Here is a 23,182-nt window from a genome sequence, read left to right on the forward strand (position 1 = left end):
GGGAGAGCTCAAATTTCCTTCCTGTTGGTTTATCCTGCCCAGTTGAGTGTGCTGTGAGCCACTGGGTCCCATTTGATTTAGGGCAAAGTGCAAACGGGTGGTCTCCATCACTTATTGTGTGAGTGTGGATACCAGTGTGGGCGTGTCTCATATTTGCACATCAAGGTCAGTAATGGCTGTGCTTGTGCATTAGAATAGACAGTTTTCACAGAGCTATGTGAATATGGGCTATGTTGATGTTCCAGGCCTGATGTGCTGAGAGTTTTCAGTAAGGGCTTCGTGGGAATGGATAAAAAGAGGGATACACATGAATCCAGGTTCCTTTCCCAGCGAAGTTGCTTTAAAGAAATAACACATCTTATCTCCCTTTCAGCCTTAATCACCACTTCTGGTAGCCAGTCCTCCAACCAGCTTGCTTGCTTGAGCAGTGAATGATGAAAACTCTGACCCAACCTTTATCTGACCTTCCTTCCAGCCACCCATCCAAGGCCCTTTCTTTGGTCCGTTCATCTGTCCGAACACACATAAGTCTACCCAATCGCCTGCATGTGCTCTTTGCCTATTCTGTTAACCTTAGCACTTAGCCATCCTGTTTCATCCCTGCAAACTCTACCACGCCCATTCTTCCATCCATTCATACACCCTCTGCTTGTCTTTCCATTCATTCGTCCATTCCGTCCATGCATCCTACTTAGCCCAGCTATTCTTCCATTTTACTAGCTTATCAACCAACCGTATCCCTCCATCCTAGGGCTCCATGCGTCCATCCCTCTCCACAGCACAGTCCATCTGCGCCCCAAACATCAATCCTGTCAGAGATTCATCTCATGCACCATGCTTCCTCCAACCATCCCATTCATCCATCTACTCACTGACTTAGCAACTGCATCTCTTTATCCCGTCCCTAATCCTGGACTCAGTTATGTCTCTGGAGGTGAAGAGACTGGACGACCAAGATCTAATGGATTTATTTGAACAGCAATTGATGGAAACCCTGTCATTTCCCACAAGGCCCACTAAGCTTGAATTATTTTGTTTTCTTTTTTATTTCATTATTAGTATTATTTTATTGGTACTAGGGATTGGACCTGGGGCATACTGCCTCTGAGCTATATTCCCAGCCCTTTTAATTTTTTATTTTGAAAAAGGATCTCACTAAGTTATTGAGGCTAGCCTTGAACATGTGATCCTCCTATCTTAACCTCCCCGGTACTGGGATTACAGATGGGTGCCATTGCCATCACTCCTAGCAACAGTATGTCTTTACCCAAATTTCACATCTTTCCTCTTTTCCATGCCTAGACTTTCCCACTGGTCTCTGAGCAGATGAGACTTCCAGGTACCAATAAGAACAAACACACCAAGATCAAATATAATCCTGTGACCTCTGCTGCCCATGCTGAACCCAAGTAGCCAGATACCCTTTCTCCCCTTTACCCCAACTTTGAACTCTAGCCAGGGGTGAAGTCCTAGCCATGATGTCTGGCCTCTGGCCCAGTTCATACTCTGGCCTGGCCTAACCCATCCTAAACCTGCTCGCAATCCAGTGCCACTCAGCAAGACTCCAACCAAAGACTCACCTTGCAGCTGGGAACGTAACAAACGCCTGTGGCGAGGCAGGGAAGGCTATATTCAGTGCTTTCCATTTGACATTCAAGTCTCTGACTTTGGCTCAAAGACGAAACTGAAGCTCAGAGAAGTTGAGTCATGTGTGAGTTTAAAAATCACACAGCAGTTGAGAGGGTTCCAGAATTCAGACCCAGATCTGACTCCAAAGCTTTGGCTCGTTCCATTCCAACAAGCTGCCATTAAGAGGACAATTTCCAAGCTAACCCGGGGAGAAGAAATTAGAACCAGAAGGAACAAAATGTCCCGTCTTCCCAACTGATTCCCTAGCCAAGTACAAATGATCATGTGAATCCTAAGTTATAGTACTTACTAAGTGCGAACTCCGTGCCAAGTCCTAGCCAAAGGCTTCCTGTAAATTGTTTCATTGGAAAGAAGTGGCATCACCCTGATGATCCCTCTAGGGGTCCCCTCCACTCACCACAACTGAGCAGGACCTGATCAAGGGCCCAAGGCTTTGGGTGATGATGTACCTTGTGCTTTGAGCTGCACCACTTCTCCCGAGGGGGAGACCTGCACCACAGGCTGACCTTGATCACAAGTTCAACAATAAGAGGGCTTCAGGCATCTTTGCAAATGCATAAACGTCCCATCTTGCTGTTGTGTTACTGAGATCAAGCAACCTCATTTCCCTGGGCCTGTTTCCTTCATTTTCAAAATGGAGGCAGGAGGAGTCCCAGCCTGTGTCAAGAGACTTGTAGCAGTTTGTTTAACTTTCCTCTTGTCTCTGGCTGTCTGATTTCCATTCTTCCCTCTGTTATACACAGTACTATGCATCTTACGCATAAATGGTTGACTGCACCTCCGGTTGCTTCTTTAGGGTAAATCCTCTGAAACAGAATACTGAGTCCAAACATGCGAATATCCTAAAGGCTTGCCAACTTGCTTTCCAGAAAGTTTGTGACGATTTACACTCCTACAGGCAGTTTACAAAAGTGCCCATCACACCACACCCTTGCCAGCATAAAGTTGTTTTTTTTTTTTTTATTCTGGAACAAATGTTTATCTTTCTTTCTGCATACGAATGTATGCGTATTCTTGCATGAACGTGTAAGTGTGACGCCCTCACACATGTTGGGATTGAAGTGCAATTTAGCATTTTACTTCTCCTTTCCTCATTTGCTTTCTCTCCTTCACCCCTATCTCCCCCATCCCTATTACCCACTAACCAACACACTCCCAGGCACCCGGAACACAGTCTAGTTGCATCCTTCCGTATTTGTATTCTTGTTCATAAAATCTCGTGCGAACGTAAACTTGCATACCCCACACACCCATTCACACAGACAGTAGGGGGATGGCGTTGTTTATCTTTTCAAAAATTAGACCACATTTTACACACTTCTCCATACTCGCTCTTCTCACTTAGGGATGATGACGTTTTGAGCGAATGAAGTAATGTCTACAGAGAACTTAATACAGTGACTGGAGCTCTGAGTACGTGTCATTTATTATTGTTGTTATTGTTGTTGCTATAAATAAAAAAGACCTGGCATCCCTCCTGGAGCTGCGTGGCTCATGGCTGAGGTGGGTCCTTCATCCTCCTGTCATGTTCAAAAGGAACGGGATAAGGCAAGTGGCCGCGACTGAGTGTGTCCTCTCCATCTTCACACAGGGTGAAAGAAAAGTTGACGGTCCCTGCCTTCCTGAAGTCTGCAGGCTAGTGAAGGAGATCAATAACAATACTTGGACGACTTGTGCCGGGTGCAGGTGGCTCGCACCTATAATTCCAGAGACTTGGGAGGCTGAGACAGGAGGACTGTAAGTCTGAGGCTAGCCTGGGCGATTTGGCAAGACCCTATCTCAAAATTTAAAAATAGCTGGGTGTGGTGGCGCACGCTTGTAATCCCAGCATTTGGGAGGCTGAGATAGGAGGATCATGGTTCATGGTCAGCCTCAGCTATTTAGTGAGGCCCTTTGCAACTCAGTGAGACCCTGTTTCAAAATAAAGAATAAAAAAAAATAGGTTTGGGGATATAGCTTGGAGGCAGAATGCCCCTGGGTTCCATCACCAGTACTACAAAAATAAATAAATAAAAATAAAAAGGTCTAGGGGTGTGTCCCAGTGGTAGAATGCCTCTGGTTTCAATAGGAAGTACAGGAAGGAAGGGAGGGAGGGAGGGAGGGAGGGAGGGAGGAAGATTTCGATCAAGTGAAATAAGCTATCCAAGGGCAAGGAACACAAGTCTATGAGGGTGATCTAAGCTAGGGAGTCCAGGAGGGCTTCCCTAAAATTTGGGCCATGGTTAATGAAGTTAAAAAAGGGTGGGCAAGAATCCTCCAGACAGAGCAATCAGAATGTTCAAAGGCCCAGAGACAGGCAAGAAGAAGAACATGGTCGCTGACGGCCTGAAGGTGAGCAGCAGGCTGAGCAAAGCTATGGCCTCTCCGATGTGAGGGCCAAGGACACCTGAGGCCTTGTCAAGAGCTTAAAAGACAAGTTTTCTCCCAATGCCACTGATCCCACTGCATTCAGCAGGCCCTGTCACCGTGGCAACCGTGACCAAGAACCAGGCCAGGCCTGGCTAAGAGATTCCTGCACATCATCTCACAGCATTGTTGCAAAGACTGAATCAGGGCTCTTGTGTTAGAGCTGGGAACGGAGGCCCAAAGAAGCAGCATGTCTCCTACCCGGGCTAGCCTGGGGCCAGGGTGAGAGCCTGCTCTCCCTGACGTTCCAGACTGAGTATCTGAGGATACTGAATAGTCTTCTCTGGGGTGCTTCGATGATTTATCAGCCACCCCAATGGTGCCCCACAAGGCTGAGTCCGGAGTCGTTCCCAGTGAATATCCACGCTCTCCCCTTCTCCTTCTACCTGACCTTCTTCAGACTCATCCCAGCCTTTCTGCAAACTTTCTGCATCCCAGCCAGGGCACACATAAGATGCACCCAACCACGGGGACATCCTCTTCCATTCTATAAATATCAGGCCCTTGGAGTCTCTTCCTCTCCTATCTCCTATCTTCCCTTGAAAATCACTTTGCTGTACCTTTAAGCATCTCTAATGTCCCCAACGCTGCGCCCCCCCACACACACACACCTACCGGAGGCGCTTGCTCCCTAGTCTAGATTCCTATGAGTCTTGGTTCTATCTCTTCTCAACATGACATCAACGTTCACAGGCCCCCTACCATGTATAAGGTCTGATTCTGGGATTAGGGAGTATGACAGGGAGCAAAACAGGCAAGCTCCTTGATCTCCTGGGACTTACTGGAGGAGGCCGACAGTAAGAATAATGCATATATAATTGGTTGGGTAGTTAAAAAAAAAAAATGAAGGGCCGGGGATGTGGCTCAGGGGTACAGCCCTTGCCTAACACGAATGAGGGCCTGGGTCCCATCCCCTAGAGCCTGAAAGATCAAAAAGAACATAAAGGCAGCTGGGGCAGAGGAAGTAAAGGAGGGCGCTGCCGTGGATTCAGGGAGCAGGCCTCTCTGAGATGACGCCCATCGAAGCAAGAGCAGATGACAGCCACTGGCTGAGCCCTGGGCTGACCCGAGAGCGTCCAGGCAGGGAAGCCCCTGGACAAGACACTGCAAACCAGGGCAAATCCTAGTGGGGGTGAGGACAGGAGGAAAACCAGCAATGAGAAGACGGAGAGGATCTTGCCTTCTGAACGTGATGGAAGCAAGGTTTTTGTTCCGTTTTGTTTGGGTATTGGGGATTGAAAACAGGGACATTCTACCTCCAAGCTATATCTCCTCCAGGCCTTATTATTTTGAAATAGGGTCTCGCTAAGTTGCTGAAGCTGGCCTCAAAACTTTGATCCCCCTGTCTCAGCCTCCCAAGTACTGAGATTACAGGCATGCCTCACCACACCAGGGGAGCTGAGGAATGAGTGATCTGCCCGGTGTTGTTCAAACTCTCCTGCTGGTGGGTTGAAGGGAAACTGGCAAGAGGCAAAACTGAAAGGAAGGTGGCCAGGGTGGCAAAAGGAAATGTCAGCTCTGACCCCAGGGTTTGATGGGCGGTAAGGGGGACTGGATTCTGGGTTTATTCTGAAGGTAGGGACCACGGGATTTGCCCATGATTAGACAGCGAGAGGAGGAGAGAAAGAGAGGAGTCATGAGTCACTGCCTGGTTGCTGGGCACCACACCGCCTGGCTCCTCCATGGGGAGGCGGGCTCCTCCGGGTAGGACGGTGACCATCCACCTTTGTAACCCTTCTTTGCTGAGTGGCTGTATCACCAGGTGCTCCATGGCTCCTCTTTACTGCCGTGGCCTTCTGGGAAGAGACAGAGGTCACCCTGCCCTCACAGACCCCTTAGGCAACAAAAGGGCTTTTATCTTTCTACATACATTGACCGTGAGTGAAGGCATACGCATTCAAGAGATGGTGGACTCGCACAACTGGATTACTCAGCTAGTCCCTGGAGCTGAGACACAGAAGTGGCTCTTCTCAGCCCCCTCAGACGGCCACGAGCCCAAGACCCGGCTCTGCACAAACCCAATGGGATCTGCGGAGCCTGAAGATCCTGCCACTACCTCTGTTAAAGGCAGGCAAGATCGACTGCCACCTTCATACAGATGAGGAAACTGCTTGAACGTGGCAAAAATAAAGGTCATAAAAATATATAAAAGGCAGATGCCCCTACCCTTGATCTTCTTGTACGAAACAGTATAAGAAGTAAGTAATGTTCTGCTCAGCAGCACAGGCTTTGGAGTCTCTGGATGAGGCCTGGATGTGGCTCCAACATTTACCCACCAGGCGATACTAAACATTATTGAGCCTCAGTGTACACATCTGCAAAATGGGGGTACTAATGCTTATCTCTCTCCCAGGCCCTGTGAAACTCTTCTCAGATGGTGCATGTGAAATGCTCAGCACAGGGGCACATAAATCCCCACATACATGATCTATTTATCACCGCTATTATCACAGAAGCAGTATGTGGCTGGTGCCAAGGCAGGACTCTCTCGAGGGCTCCTGGCTGTGAACAAACACTATCAAGAGTCCTCACATGGGTGGTAGTCATAGTCCCAGCTCCATCTCTTCCCTGCTGTATGACCTTTGGGCAAATCATTTCATGGCTCCCAATTTCAGTTCCCAGGGCTATAAAATGGGAATATCACTACTCCCTACCCCGGCAGGCTCCGGGGACCATTGGGTGTTGATGGTGCATATTAAACACTAGCATAGGGCCAAGATACAGCACTGTGCTCCGTGTCCTCGGAGGCAGAATTAGAGGGAGGGCCACCCCGCAGGTCCCAGCGCAGGCACACTCCCGCCATGGTCTCCTTTTCGTCTTTTCCTGTGGTAACTCCCGCTGAACCTCCAGGCCTCAGTTAAGCATGGCTGCCTTTCAGGAAGTCATTCCTGAGAGCCCTCCATATTCCTGCCCTTCCTCTCTGCTCCCACAACCCCTCCTCCATCCCAGCCTAAGCTCTTCTGAGATGCTCATCGCACTGCATTTAAATTGCCTGCTTAATTATCTGTCCACCCCAGAGGTGATATATTGGAAGGAACAAAAGCTTTGTGCCATCAGCTCCGTATCTCAGAGCTCGGCACTGTGCCTGGCACCGAGGGGGAGCTCGATGCACTTGGCTGGAGTGGTCCATGGATGGCTGGATGCACGGAAAGGAGGATAAGAGAAGGAAGAAAAGGAGGAGGGTCTTGGCGCTGCCGCTGCCTTGCGCTATGACTTCCCAGTCCTCCACAGCTGGCTCCTCTCATCTTGGACCTGTTATTCCGCTCAATTTGGGCCTTTCATCTGCAAAGCAAATGTATGGCGCCGGCCCTCACCTGACATCAGTTTCTATCAAGGAGCTAACCAAGGCGAATCAGGTCTGACTCGTGTGCACCAATGTATTTTCAACGGTGGCCCCACTTCCTCACAATTCACCTGGAGGAGGTGCGTTCTCTGCTCTTTCAGGGGACAATGAAGGGAAAAAGAAAAATGATCAATTTATGTTCTTATTTAAATATGTCACAGAGATAAGCGAGCCAGATGATCAACGTCTTAGTCAACATCTCCTCTTCAGTCTGCATGAGGGCTTTGAGGTAGCTCACAGGCTGGCTGGCATCGGCCACAGAGCCCAAGGTGGGTCCTGCGCTTGCTCCCCAGAGTGTGAGACAGGTCTGCAGGCAATCTGACCTGCTGGGGCCCGGGCCCACCATGCAGTGTTAAAACACTCACCGGGTCCTGTCTCCAGAGAGGGGAGCAATTCCCACTCCACATCCCCGAGGGCCAAGTCCCAGGGGCACACACTTTCATCTACCCTCCCTGACCTCTCCTTTCGCCCCGTCCAGGAGGAGGAGTGATCTGTCCAAATGATGTCTGAGAGAAAGAACTGAGCATGCTTAGCTCAGCCCAAACCTGCACCTGCCTTCACCTGTCCGGCAGCCCTTGCACCTCAGGGAGACCTAAGATCATACCCTTTATTGGGAAAAGGCTGCAGAAGTCTCTCTTATTTGAGAGTGATGGATTAAGAAGCCAATTTGGCCACATATCCACAGCAGGTTCCATACTCCGCTGTACTGGTTAGGAAGCCGGCCTGTCGATCTCTCCAACTGACTTCTCTTGTGTTTTTTGCTCACTGGGTTTCAAACTTGAGAGGGGAAGAGCTGCATAGTAAAGGATCAAGCACAGAGGAGGAATCAACCAAGATCCTATTCCCTGCCTGGGGTTCCCAGGCCCTGGTGGGCCTTCAAAGGCAGTAATGAGAGTTGTGAGCTATTTTCAATATTTCAAAGAGCCTAACAGAAACCACATTTATCCGCCTTCAAAATGCACAGGCCAAATAAATGCCAAGTGCCTGGTTTGGGCTGGAACAATTCCCACTCAGTGAGGTCATGCTGCCCTTTGTCCATTCTGATTGGTGGGACAGAGCCGTGGCCCTCCGGGGACCCCAGAGGCTTGACAATTAAGGGATGTTGGTGTCCCCAGCCCCTCTGCTTGACTGCATGAGAAACTGTAGCCCCCTTGGCAAGGCTGCCCACCGTTTTGAAAGGGGAAATGGAAATGAGGCACGTTCAAGGGGTGAATGAATGACAGCAGCCTCAATCTTAGATAAAGGGAGGAAGAATGCATGCCCAGCAAGGTGCCCTTCCCAGGGCCAAAGAACAGAACCACCCAAGTCACACAATAAACAAGGAGTAGAGGGAGGCAGGGGCCACTAAAGGGTGGGGAGGGAGAGGGGGTCAAAGGAAAAGTGTTCTGGACAGTTCCTGCCCAGGGCACCCTCCGCCTTGCTTGGACATGTCTGTGTCCTCTAGTTGCCTCTAAGGGCCCTAAGGAACCTCGGGGAACTCTGATCAACCTTGTCCCTGCCTCTTAGCAAAGGCACCCGTGTAATCATTGCAGGATAGAGAAACAGACTCTGCCAACAGATCTAAAGACACAGGGATAAAAATAGGGGAAATAACCCATGTCTGTGGAAAGAGTGCCTTAAAACACAGGATTCTTGGGAGGGACTCAGAGCTGGAGGGCCCTGGCCATAGCAAGTTGGGCGTGTGCTCAGGCAGTCTCATTCCTGCCCCCGGAGCCTCTTTTGCTTGTCCTCTCCACCAAGCACTCCGGTTGTATCTGCAGCTGGTGGGTAGTGCATGCCGTTGTACTCATGCTGAGGGCTGTCTGGGAGAATGGACACTGGGTGTGCCCAGGGGATAGGGCCCTAGCACTAATTCTGCAAATGTTCTGAGCACTTGGTTCCCTCCCAGTTGGGGGAGGGAGCCAGTCATGCACCATCTGACCTCAGGGAGAGCTGTGTTCTCCAACGCAGGGAGGGGTATCTAAAGCACATGCCCAGCTACTAATGAATGAATCAGTGCTTCACCCACCATTTGGCTGGGGCTCTTTTCTCTTACCCCCACCACTGGGAACTCTGGAAGGAAAGGGGGTAGGCTTCTCTTAGCCCAGGAATTTCAGCATTGTTGCCACTTCTTGAAGAGTCATCAACTTTTCCTTGATCTCTGTCTTGCTTCAACTCTCCAATCCCAGAGAGCAAAGCCGGACCCCTGGATCTCTCTGATGGGCACGTGAGCCTCAAGCCAGAGAAAGCCAAGACAGATGTATGAGACCACATCCCTGGGGCCACAGTTGCAAGCGTTACAACTTCCTGAGAGGAGAGGGATGAGTTCTGAGCCACAGAGGTACCAGCAAAGAAGAAGGCTGAAAAATTATTCGGAAGATAAAATCTGCAAGGTTTGGCTAGGAAAAGGGAGTTGGTGGTGGTATTCAGGGATGATCCCTAGGTTTCTAGCTCAGAAAGATGCATGGCTGTTGAAAAGATTCCTTGAGATGGTAAGATCGCTGGGGATGGGAGAGTCCTAGAGGCGATAACAGAAAGGAAGAATTCTGATTTTGGCATGCTGAGTGTGGGCCCAGGGACCACCAGGTAGTACATGGGTGTGGAGTTCAAGAGCAAGATCTTCTTCATGGGAGACTTATGGAAGTCATCAGCATGTGAACAGTGGTGTGAAGTCCTGGCAGGGCCAGGTCAGAGGACAGTTAGGTGGGCAGGGGTGATGAGCAGCATCACAGATGCTGAGCGAGGAGGCAGGGGGAGGACAGTTCGAAGGTCAAGGCGGGCGGCTGTGGAAGGTCCAGAAGCCAAGAGGGACTCTGGGAGTTGGTAAACAGGAAGTCATGTGCTGCCCTGGGCTGCAGCGTGTCCCCTGGGGTGCGGCGGGTGGAAGCAGATGAGCGCACTGAGAAATGACTTGGCAGACACCCTCTCAGGAAGCAAGGCTGGAGGGGAAGGAGAGAGACGGGGTGAGAGCCAAAAGGGGGTGCAGAACCAGGGGAGTGATGTATTTTAAGATGCAAATCAAGTTTGTTCACGGGCTAAAGGAAACAGAGGTGTTAGAGAAATGGGGGCAGGGATACCAAGTCCGGCAGTGATGTTCATGGGTTCACAATACTTACCAAGCACCTACCTGGCTGCAGGTACTGGTGAGCCAAACAACCAAAGCATGAACACCATGCGAGCGCTCTCCTCTCTCTCTCTCTCTCTCTCTCTCTCTCTCTCTCTCTCTCTCTCTCTCCTCTTCTCTTTTTCTCCCTCTCCCTCTCTCCCTCTCTCTCCACAGCATTGGGACACCAGGGGAGGAAAGCATGAACCTTTTCAAACATGACTACAAGGGCAGGACTTTTGCCCTATTTTGCTAAATGGCAACTGAGGCCCAGAAGAAGCTGGAGCCAGGATCCACAGCAGCTGGCCTTGCTCCAAAGCCTGTGCTCAGAAAAAGTGCCAACAGGCACATGAACTGCCTGGGGATCTTGTTCAAATACAGGCTCTGATTCCACAGGAGGGAACTAGGGCTTATGGGCTGCGTTTCTAAGAAACTTCCTGATGGGGCCCTGGTTCACACACTGGAAACCACGGGCTGGTGTCTCCTGGGCACTCACTTAATAGCCCCTCTCTTGCTTCCTGAATGGGTAAGTGGATGGATGGATGGATGGATGGATGGATGGATGGACGGACGGATGGATGCCATTTCTGGGCTTTTCAGCATTCTGTACTTCCTGCCTTAGCAGCCCTTTGTATAACTGGCCATTCGCCTCAGTTTCCCTGCTAAGCCCCTGGCTCCTGCTTGGGACTGCTGACTCTAAAAGCCCTTCTCTGGGCTACGTTCCCTCTGCTGGTGGCTTCCTCCCCTGGGGTTGGGTCCTGGTCCAGCCAGGAATAAGATAAGGGCTTGAGCCTGGGCTCATTGACCACCCCCACCCTGAGCTTCCTCCTGGAGCTCCTGTCACCCTGGGGCTGGCTGGCTTTGACCTGCCTACCTCTTCTGTCCTAAACCACCAGCAGCCCCTCCCCAAACACACACAAAGGGCTGTCGGTGCTTGGTGTCTGCTCGTCAATGAGTTTTAAATCTAGAATAATGAGCTAAGGTGCCCCTGAGTGTCCTGATTTCTCACCCAGCAAATCCAGGGCTGGAAGAAAGATGAGGATTCCGGAGCTCCACGCTGTCTAGCCCACCCTCACCACAGGCCTTTGTGAAGTGTGCCAAGGAGTTTGGGAATGCTAATGAATCCCCAGTCCCCTCTGGGGGCTGCCTAATTTTATCAACAGGAACCTGGTCACCATGGTCACCACCTCTGGGATGCTGCAGCCTCTGGGGACAGTCTGGGTGCCATCAGGACTGGGATTGACAATAAAGAAATGGCAGAGGGAGGGGAAGAGAGGAGGGTTGCTGCACACTGCAGCCCAGGTGAGCACTGACAGCTGGAGGTGGACCCTTAGCTCCTAAGCCACCCAGCCTTCCTCTGTTCAGCCTTGGGCAGGGCCATCGGGTCAGGACAGGGCAGAGGGGTAGGGATGGCTGGAGGCCAGTCTCCAGGGAGCTTCACCTTGGCTCCCAGGGAGCTGAGTACCTGACAGGCTCCTAGATAAAGATGGTGAATAAAAATGGCAGGGAGAAATTTGTGAAAGATGCAGGTCCCCACACCCTGCTCCAAGATACTTTCATTCCCAGGATCATGGGAGAACTGGGAATCTGGACTGTAACTGGAAACTCATACAATAGTTAAGACTTTGGGATAAGAGGAGAGAGATTTAAGTTCAGACTCCCTTGCTCCATGTAACTTCATCTCCTTAGACTCAGTTTCCACAACTGTATGACTGGTTCATTCTGAGTGTGGTCAAGTGTAAGAGAGGAACAGGAAGCTCCCTGCACAGGGCCCCAGTGCTCAACAAAGGACAGCTCCCCAGATGAAGATGAGGACACTGAGGGACAGGGGGATGCAAACTAGACATCCCCCAAATAGCCAGCCGCTCTCAGCTCACTGGGCCTGAGCTACCCCACCCAGGTCACCCTCCACCAGCCAGTGTCTGCTTCTGCTTGAAGAACCTGCTGAATGAAGCTTTAGAGACGTGCGCACATGCGCGCGCGCACACACACACACACACACACACACACACACACACACACCTTGGTGTGCTTGGAGCTCCCTAGCCCTTCAGCCTCAGGGGAGGGAAGTTGGTTTTAAGTGTATTTACCTCTAGGACCACCAGCTAGGAGTCTGGGCACTAGGTTAAGGTTGATGTTCCAATGTCCCAGCCTCTGGGTCCTAGGCAGGTGGAGCAGCCAAAGGCCTTAAGACCCTTCCTAGTTGGGAGAGCAGCAAGGCCGATGCCTGGCTAAAAGGGAGGCCATGGAAGAGAGTTTCCTGGGTGGGTGGGCGCAGAAGCAACAGGTCAGGTTGAGGCTGTAACTAATGGCAAGACTGTTGGCAGGGAGGATGACTCCAAGGAAAGGCTGAGGCTCCTCACTGTCCTGGAAAGTGGTGAGACGGAGGAAGAGGAGGGGCTAGAGAGGAAAAGGGGAGGAAGATGAGCATCTGCGTTCCATAGAGAAGAGGCGGTGGGGAAGACAGGAAGCAGAAGGACCAGCCTGCCCCGGGCTCCCATGGCTCTGACAAGTGGAATACGCTAGGTCTCCCCCTGAGACGGAATGGTGGCTTGACCTGCTGAGTCAGCCCCAGCAGGTCAGCTTCCTAGTTTTATCTTATTTTCTGATGAAAGTTCTATGATGTTTGTGCTGGAACAGAATGGATGGAGCCATGACTTAGGGCCCATGATTTAACGAGTGGGTTTCATGTGCTCTTGACAGTTCTATCAGCCCCGAGGGGCCAGGGCTCAGGGCAGAGGACATGTGGAAGGAAGAGGACCCCTGCTCCCTACTCTGCTCCAAGCACCCACACCAGGAGCACCCTTCCCTGTGCCGCCCCTTGCTCCTTCAGAGGCCTGTGCTTGCTGACCAAGCCAACCTGCCCTGTGCTGCCCGGAGCACCCTGGGCTTCACACTGGCCTTGGGTAAGCAGGCTCCCGGCATTGACCTTCCTTCTCCAAGCCTTCAGGCACATGCACCTGTTTCCAAGGAGCCCATGCGGATGAGCTTCCACCCAGGAGCCTTCCCCACCCCACCCCCATCGCCTGCTTACTACTGTGGATCCCCAGGCCTCAGCCAGGAGACTCCCCTGGCACCCGGAGTCTATGGAGTTGCCCCACCTCACTTTTCTTTTTTTTTTTTTTACCACCATGGAAAAATACACCGTAGCATATATTTTACCACTTTAATCACTTTCAAGTGTGTAGTCCAGTGGCATTTACACTCTCATCATTGTGCTACCATCACCACCCTCCACTCACAGGACACTTTTCGTCTTGCAAAACTGAAGCTCCGTGCCCATTAAGCATTAGCCCCCCTGCCCCTCCCTCCTCCCAGCCCCTAATAACCACCATTCTACTTCTCGTCCCTATGAATGTGACTGTTCTAAATCCTTCCCATAAGTGGAGCCACACAGCATTTGAGCTTCTGTGGCTGGCTTGCTTCACTTAGCATGATGTTTTAAAGGCTCCTCCACGCCATGCATGCGTCAGATTTCCCCTTGTGCTTTTTTTTTAAGCCGAATGATATTTCATTGCATGTATATACCACATTTGGCTGACCACTCCTCTGTCAATGGGCGCTTGGATTGCTTCCACTGTTTGTCATGAATAATGCTATGGACATGTGTGTGAATGTCCCTCCCCTGTACACCTGTCACTGAAATGATGGTCCAGGGCATCTGGGGGTTCCACACAGCACAGGCCCTCAACAAATGCCTGCTATAGTAACCCCCCACATCCTCTCAGGGTAGCATTCATCGACCGGTAAATTAACTGGGGCCTTTAGGAAATGCAGGGCCTTGAGCCAGAAAAGAGACCACCTGCAGGATTTGAAAGTCCAGGATGGACAGGAAGCCTAAGGGACTCCTCAAAGTCCACCATCCAAAAACCAGTCCTGCAAGAGAGTAGACCAGGTGATTTTGGGAACCTGACTGCCATCAGTTCCCCATCAGTGCCCTCATATTTCTCAACCTCTGCCTTCCCTAAAACATGAGAAGATCTGACTGACTGCATCTATTCAAAGAAAGATACCATAAACAAGTATGAAAGACTGGGAGAAGTTACTTGTAACTTCTAAAATTGGCAAAGAGCAGCACTTAGAAAACAAAGCAGAACTTTTGCAAATCGACCAGAAACATTTTAAAATTAAGACAGGAAATCCCATTTTTAAATGGGCAAAGGATACAAATAAGCAATTCACAAGAAACCCCAACAGCTAAAAAGCATACGTTGACAGATATTCAACTTACCAGTCATCAGAGCAATGTAATTGTGTATGTTTTAGGGGAGGATTCTGGGAACTGAACCTAGGGGCATACTATCTCTGAGCTTCACCCCAAACCCTTTCTAGTTTTTGTTTTGAAACAGAGTCTCATTAGGTTGCTCAAGCTGGATCCTCCTGTCTCAGCCTTCTAAGCACTGTAAATTATAGGCATGCGCCACCAAGCCTGGCTTAGAGCAAAGTACTATAAAATACTGAGCTGGCACATTGAACTCATAAGAATGGCAAAATTAGAAAGGTGGGTAATATTAGGTAGCGATGAGGATTGAGAAGGCAGAAGAAACCCTTGTATGATCTTAGCAAAACTGGGACGTAATATAGCAGTTTTAGAAAACACTACTGCAAAATGTAGCAAATTAACCTATTAACCAGGGATCCCAGTCCCTGCTATGTATAGGCCAAAGTCATATTCACACATAGTCCTAAGACAGCAAGTACAAGGATATTCTTCAGAGCTTCATGCATGGTGGGAAAAGATGACGAGCCTGGGATGTCTCCAGGGAAACCTATACATAAAACACAATGGATGTATAACTCATAAAGCAACGCAGCACTCAGGAACCCCAGAGCAGACGCAGACACACACACATACACACACACACATGAAGCAGGGCTAGATCTTCAAAACACAGTATTGAAATATGGTTTTTTAACTAAAGAAAGAAACCAGATTAAATTTATAGCTCAATATCCTTTATAGAAATTAAAAATGCATATACATACAAACAACCTTACATATTTTATAAGATTCCATGCATATTTCAAGGCATCTATCAAATCTACCAGGCAGGGTACCTATTGGAGGAGGGCAGCAGCAGCCTTCGGACTGAGCAGGAATGGAGGAAATTTTTTAGATAAAATAAGAGAAAATCTTGCACAGACCGATGATCATAAAATGTTATGCACCGAGGGTAGGAGTGATTCAGTGTTATGCTTCTGAGATTGGGGGTCAGGGGGAGTGCAGACAGCAAGAAACACAACTGTGCCTTTCATATGACTCTGAAAAATTACCCCACAATATTTACCTCTGCCCATGTTTCTTAGAACAAAATGTCATAGGAGATGTGGGTCCCAGTGGTTCCTGAGTATAGGGAAGTTTCATCCCACTGAAGTTCAAAGGCCTTGGTTCAGATCTTGTCCCTGGGATGGATATATTTCTGAAAGCAAAGCCCAAGCAGTCACCAGCCTCTCCGGGACTGAACTGAGGTATGGCGATTAGGGAAGAGGCCTCCATTCTTAGGATGCCCTATGGGCTACAGGTGGGATTATTTCCTCACTTTCAAGTTAACAGTCAATCAGGTTAAGGAAGGTAGGAATGGATCAGAGCCGGGGAGATCAGCAAGTCCTTACTCCTTTACCCACTGCCCAGGGCCCTGAAGCAGAGGCAGTGAGCTCCGCAACCTTGGGAAGTCAAGCCAGGCTGACCACTGGGCAGAATCTACTAGTGGATACGGTGTAGGCTAGGAATCTTCTTGGTCCTAGTCTAATAACTCTGGCTTCTGTTTTCCTGATCCACTCCTAAGTCTATCACTAGGCAAACAAGGTAGGTATTATTATTCCCATTTTATAAATAAGCCATTGGAGACCCAGCAAGATTCACTCATGGCCCCATAGGGACTGACTTGAGGACTCCTGAGCCCCAGGATGCCTTCCTCCAGGACACTCTGCTACAAGTCAGCCTCCTGGGACTGCACATATGACAAGGGCCAGGTGGACAGGGCCACACAGGTCCCCAGGAGGGAGGGGGATGCTATTATCCAGGTGGCTGTTTTCATGCCGAGAACATTTTCATGTGAATTTAAAATAAACCATTAAACTTTCGCCTCCTTATTGCCAAGTAATATGTCAGACGCCCGCACATCCCCCACGCAGCCTCACAGATCGCTGAGCCTCGCCCCAGCCCTGACCCCTCACTCCTGAAATGCCAAAAGCGGCAGCAATGAGCAGGCGGCAAGCAGGGGCTCTGGCTGGGGTGGGGACGGGGCAGGAGTCAGGCAGCAACGCAAAGACGAACCTCTGGAGGCCTGGGTCGGCTCCTGCACACCTGCTCATCTCCGAGAGGCCCATCCATCATTCTGCACAAAAGGCCTGCACATACTCTCACAATACACTCGTGTCTCCAATGGTCTAAATTTCAGTCTCTGCTTTTTCCCTTTAAAGTTACAGCTGTCACACTTGCTTACTTTCAATCAATAAAGAGATGTAACTACTTAATAATGGAACTTATTCTGTTTTTCTATTTGAAAACCTAGAAGATGGACACATACTCTTTTTAAATTTTTCTGGATTATAATTGCGCTTAATTGAGTACAAATGGGATGCAGGCAGGGAAGGAGGCTATTTGTGCCGCAACAGGAGCCCTTATTTTCTGCTCTAGACCACACACGAGAGTCTCAAATAAATTTTTGAGAGTTCTTTGGTAATTTAGCTATGCATATGTTATTTTTAGCATCACAAAAGTTCCTTACACTGATGATTTCCAAGGATAGGACTGACATCCCCCTTCGAGACCAATTCAGTGTAAATTTTTTTTCCAACAATGCAGAAACAAACATGCAGAAGGTAAAAGTCAGTTTTCAGTGGGGAGACTCTTCAAAAGAGCAGAATCCTGGAGTTGAACCCCTGCCCCACCCAGGCCTTTACTCCCAGTGGGTGCGGCCACCCCATTAGCTCTGAGCTACGGAGGGTGCCTTTCTCTGATGCTGGACTTGACATGCTCTGCTCTGTGCTCCTGGCTCAGGCAGGATATATTTCCCTCATAGAGTTCCTGGTGGTGATCACCAAGGGCTTCCAGCTTTACCCAGACGAATGATCCACTCAGGTGGGCCTCCTGGTGAGTTCCCCTGACTCCCCACATCACCTTCCTCCCTCGCATGCCTTAAACTTTGGCCAGGTTCTTTCTTGCCTGAATTGTGAAATTTCAAGTGGACAAAAAGTCCCTCTTAGCATTTGGCCCACATGGCATGCATGGATCCTTCAATGCTGGACACTCCCCTCTCCCCCTAGGGTGTGTTTGGGTCTGGAAACCGCGAGTGACTTTGCAGCCACCCCTGAAGAGCTTGTGATAAGAGACGAATGGACAATGGCTGCTTGAGGATTGGATGCCTGGGGTCCAGGTCTACAGTGTCAAAAGCAGCAAGGCCCAACAAATGGGGACAGACGGATTCCAAAGAGGTGGTAATCCTCTAAGAAGTCAAACAGCAATGTGGTGATGAGCAAGAGACCCGCGCAGTCAGGCAGCCGTGGGTCCAAGCCATGATCTGGCCTCTTCTTGAATGAATGAACCATATGCCCTCCTGAACCTGTTTCCTCATCTATTAAATGGAGCGATAATACTGCCAGCCTTACAGGGTTGCTGTGGGGACAGAGTGAAAACATGCAGGTGCTTGAGAGAGCACCAGTGAGCACTCACTCAGTGAGCATTAGCTATGAGTGTCCCTCCCCTGGGTGCTCAGAACAGCTCTGTGAGCACAGCAGGTGGGGGAGGGCTTGGCGAAGGCACACACAGCTTCCTGGCTCACTCCTTGGTCCTCAGATTCCTCCTCAGGCCCACCTTCCAGTTAACAGGCTGAGCCAGGCATGGTTCTGGGCCTGCTGCATCTCTGATTTGGAATCCTTCCCTAGACAGGAACGACTTGACCCTTTCCAGGAGGGGAACCTGTCTGAGCCTTAGAGAGCTCTGGCGATCAGCTAGGTCTCCAGCAAGGAACATGTGGCTCTGCTGAGCAATCAGATTCCCTGAATCCTGCTGGCATGACAGTGATAGACCGGGCAGGTCAAGCTCATGAGCCAAGGTGCTGCTGAGGCCACCTGCTGGACTCCTCTGGACAAACTGAAACCTCGCGGTGGCCCCACATCCGGTGCTCCAGTCCCCTGCACAGGAGTCTAGACTCCTCTTCAGCAAGGTCACAGTTGCCAGCCCTAGATATGGCCAACAATCTGCTGTACTACAGTCAGCTTTTATTATTATTTTTTTTTAAAGCCAGAAGCCCACAGCTCGATTGCAAATGGAAATTCAAATCCACACACACACTGGGGACTGAGCAGCTAAATGCCTTTCCCTAGTGTGCTGGTGTTGGCGGTGGGGAGGGGGCACCGAGCACTTGCCTACATCCGGTCTGGAATCTAGGGAGCTGTCTCTCCAACCTGTGACATTTAGTGGTGGAAGAAGGCAGCTGAGAATCAAGTGTCTTTATCATCGTATTACCTCTGCAAACCAGCTGGTTTTCTTGACCCCCTACAACTTTCGATTTAGCCTTATCAGCCCCTGGAAAACAGTTCAAGGATTAAGAGAATATGAAAATCATGTGCTGAATTAACTGCCATCCACCAATCACCAGTCCCACGCCACGTCCTGAGCTGAGAAATAAACCACTGCCACCTGCCTTCAGGAAGCTCCCAGTTTCCTAGGTGAGGCAAGCAGCTTTGAATACCATCCAGTCTGTACTGCGATAGAACATTGAGCAGTTAGTGTTCCAGCCGACAAGAGGCCAACTAAAAGCAAGCCCTCGGTAACGAGTACAGGAGGGAACATTTCTTTAAAAAATGAATTTGATAGTTGATTGTTCTTAAGCCATAAAGATGATGGCATGGGAAAAATCAGGGCATTGTTGGAATTCCTTGTAATTCAATACTGCTTCGACTTTTATTATTAAGGGGCTGTGGAGTATCACGGGCCTTTCCAGTGCTTCTTTTTTTTTTTTTTTTTTTTTTTTGACAGTGGGGATTTAACCCAAAGGCATTCCACCTCTAAGCCCTATTTTATTTTTTACTTTGAAACAGGGTCTGGCAAAGTTGCTGAGGGGCTTGCTAAGTTGCTGAGACTGGCCTCAAACCTGTGATCCTCCTGTCTCAACCTCCCAAGTACTGGGATTACAGGCATGCACCACCAAGCCGAGCTTGCACAGAGTTTCTTAATCTAGAGAAACTAGTTATATTTGAGAATTACTGGGAGTATAAATGGATAGCGCCTTGTGGCTACCTACCAAGGATAAAGCTGAGAATTTTCCTAAGGTTTTTGGGCTGGGGAACTGGGGAACCCTAGAGGCTTAGAAGAGAAGTTAATGAGCTTGCTTTGGGAGCGAAACATCGAGGTGAGATGTCCAGGAGTCAGCTAGATGTATGGGCTGTCTGGACCCAGTTTCTGTGGACTAGGAAGCCAACAGATATATATCAGGAGACATCTTGGCAGGAGAGATCTGTCTGGAAGCTTCAGAGTATGTGGTGGAAGGGATGGGCATGGATGAGCTCACCCAGGGAGTGGCAAAAGGGGCTAGGGAAAAGAACAGGGAATCAAATATTGCAGGACATCATGCTTCAGAAAGGGGAGTAAGTATTGATATTAGACCCTGAGGAGGAACACCTAAGAGATAGGAGAAAAATCCGTAGAACAGTGTCCCTGAAGCCCAAGGAAGAGGCATTTTAAACGGAACGATCAAAGTGTCCAAAGCCACAGGAAGGAAGAGGAAGATACGGACCTATAAAGTACAATGGGTTTGGAGGTAAGAGTGGTCCTCATGATCTCTTCTAGAATGTTCCAGCAGAGTGCTGGGGACAGAAGCCAGGCTGTAAAGAGTGATTAGTAACAGAGAACATGAGTGAAGATCCCTTTGAGGGGAGTTAAATGTAAAAGGGGACAGGATGGTGGCCAAAGGGCAGGGAGCAATCTCTTGGCTGGTTTTATGTTAAAGATGCAACCGCTTATAGGCCAAGGGGCAAGGTGTTCCTGGGAGAAAGACTGACAGAGTGGGAGAGCAGGCAGCTTCCCGGAGGTCTCTGGATAGGCTGGCGCAGGGCAGGAGAGGGGGTGAGGCAGGACTCAGAACCGGAAGCAAGCAAAGGTGGGTGAAGAGGCTCCCTTTCCAAATCCCAATATTCACTTCAACCTTGATCACCAAACCACAGAAGGGAGCCAGCTCAGTCCTGAGCATCTCTTAAAGTCAAGTGTGTCTGCAACACCAAGAGAATGTGCTTCCTCCTCTCCTGTGCCACGGCCCGCCTGCCTCCTGTCACCAAGCCCATTTCCAAACCTCTGCTGCCTGCAAAGGTTTAACAGGAACGGATGCCCTGGAAGCCGGAGCAGGGCCTGTGGGCGATTAAAGTACCCCCAACTTCCCACCCACACCCCAACTTCTCTACCCTACCAGAGCTGCAAGCAAATGGGTCTCTCTACAAAGCAGGATTCCAGCAGCGCTGAGCAGGCTGCAGCGTGCCAGCTCTTGTGAGTAGCCCTTTTTCTCTCCCCAGGGGCAGAGACAAACCTCCCTAGCTAGAAAGGCGGGCCCTTCAGGCTTGGAGGGATTCTCTAGTTGGCTAATTCGGGGAGGGGCTTGCCTGGACAAATGGCCAAGAAGCCTGGCAGTGGGTATCAGCTGCCCCCCCCACCCATGTGGCAAGTCTGGGTGAGGAGCTGTGACGGTGTGAGCAGCCCCGCGGGTGGGTGTGGGTGTGCGGGAGGCCTGCCCTGCCAGGCGCGCGCGCCGCGGGCGCCCCTCTCTGGGTGTCAGTGGCTATGACTCCAGAACCAGAGAAAGTCCGGTCAAGTCAGGATGAGCGAGACCGGACTGGCTCTGGCGCCCTCCCCGACCTGGAGCCCCAATCCTCCTCGACTCAAGGATGGACGACACAGTCTGCGGAGCCCGACTCAAAAGATGCTGGGGCCCAGAATGGTCCAGAGCGCTCGTCGCCCACTGCCAGGGGAGGGGCGCACTTTTCAAACAAGGGGCACCAGGATCCTAGGGTGGCAGAGGCCAAGCCTTCAGAGGTTCAATCGGAGGTTATAAAAAAAAAAAAATGTATTAACAACAACAATTGCTGCTCTGGGCCGGAGATGTCCTTGGTCCAGGCCTGGGCAGCAGGTGTTTGGGGGTTTCTTCCCCAGTGAATGTCAGCCTCTGGGCTGAAAGGAAACGGGCTCCAGGTGTTCCTGCCTGGACCTGTCCCCATCCGGGCACATGGAACTTTCCAGGTTGTGGCTACAGCTGCGCCTCAGAGGGGGCCGTGGGTAAAGTAGGAGGGGACCAGTTGAGGCCACTGGGTTCCCTAGAAGCTCCCGGTGCCTCCCCCGCGACTGCAAGCCGCCGCCAGACATCGCGAAGTTCCGGGACTCTCCGCAGCCGCCGGCTCTGCCTCCCTCCTCGACTGATGGCCCGGAGCGGGGCCGGCCGCCCGCGCCACCGCCGCCGCTGCCGCAGCCCGGGCGCACGGCTGCAGCAGGGCGCGGGAAAGGGCACTTTGGCGCGGAGTGGGAACCAAGGGGAATGTGGCGGCGCGGAGCCTGGCGGCGACACTCCCTCCCCGCCCCCGGGCAAAACCCCCGCCTCCGGCCTCCCGTCGTTCAGAACCAACCCTCCGGCCCCCGCCGGAGCCCTCCGGCCAAGAATGCGCGGGACCCCCGACGTGGGCGCGCGCCCACCGGCACCCCCCTGCTCGCTCGGAACGCCGAGGGAGGGGGCTTTTGGGGAGGGGGATGGCGGCCGCAGTCTCCGGGCGGGGGCCGGGGCTTCAGTCGGAGAAAATGGGCGGGGGCAGGGAAGGACAGACCCTGCAGCCACGGAAACGCCGAGGGGGCGCGCCGTTCCTCTCCGGCCCTCAGGACCGGCGTGCCAAGCAGAATCAGGAGGGGGGGGGGGCTCCCGGAAAGTTTATCGGGGAAAAGCCTGGCACGCTGGGGGCTAGGAGGCTGGAGAAACTGAAGCCACGGTGCAGGTGCCCCGCATCCCCGGGCGAGGGTGTCTGTCCCCCAGGCCCCCACCCCGGCCGGATCGGGCCAAGTGAGCGCCGAGGGCGAGGGTGGAGGTGAGGCGCGGAGAGGGTGGGGTGGGCAGGGGGGGCGGGGAGGCGCCGGGACGGGCGAGGCTGGGTGGGCTCGGGGCTCGGGCGGGGCGCGCGGCGCCGCCGGCTCCCCTCCCCGGCGCGGCCGGACTCACCCGCGGCGGCCGAGGCGCCGAGCAGCCCCCAGCCCAGCAGCAGCAGCAGCGGTGGCGGCGTTGGCGGCGGCCGGCGGCCCCAGCGGCTCCCGGCGCCGGGTAGGAGCGCCGGAACCCCGGCTTCGCCGCGAGCCCTCCCCGCCGGGCAGCCGCAGCAGCCCTGCTCCCGTCCCCGCGAGCGCGGCATGGCGCGGCCGGCAGCGCCGAGGGAGAGGCTCCGCTCGCCGCCGAGGAGAAAGGAGGTCAGGAGAGCTCTCGAGCTTTTTTCTGCTCGGAAAAAATCCCGGTACGCGGGAGCCCTGAGCTTCTGCGGCTGGAATGAACCAAGTGTCCGCCCGGCCGGGGAGAGGCGCGCTGCGCTCTCGGAAATGACTCGCTCCAATCCCGCTTCGCGGGGTTCGCGCCGGGGGGCGGGGGGTGAATTATCCCCGGATTAATCACTCCGGAGCCGCTTCTCCGCCGCTCCAAATGCTGGGGGTGGAGGCGCAGGCAAGGAAAAAAATATTCCGG

At 51.7% G+C, this 23,182-nt stretch overlaps 1 protein-coding gene across 1 annotated transcript in view; it reads right to left on the reverse strand.

Annotated features, from left to right (window-relative positions):
• CSMD2 (CUB and Sushi multiple domains 2) overlaps window positions 1-22,859 on the reverse strand; it is a gene marked incomplete at both ends in the record, with an annotated part of 613,548 nt that extends 590,689 nt beyond the window's left edge. Inside the window, 1 exon segment of the mRNA XM_080690534.1 lies at window positions 22,673-22,859. Coding sequence (XP_080546660.1) covers window positions 22,673-22,859 — 187 coding nt within the window.
• Window positions 22,860-23,182: the final 323 nt, after the last annotated feature.

Source organism: Muscardinus avellanarius (assembly GCF_963383645.1).
Source record: "Muscardinus avellanarius genome assembly, chromosome: 3".
NCBI classification, from domain to species: domain Eukaryota; kingdom Metazoa; phylum Chordata; class Mammalia; order Rodentia; family Gliridae; genus Muscardinus; species Muscardinus avellanarius.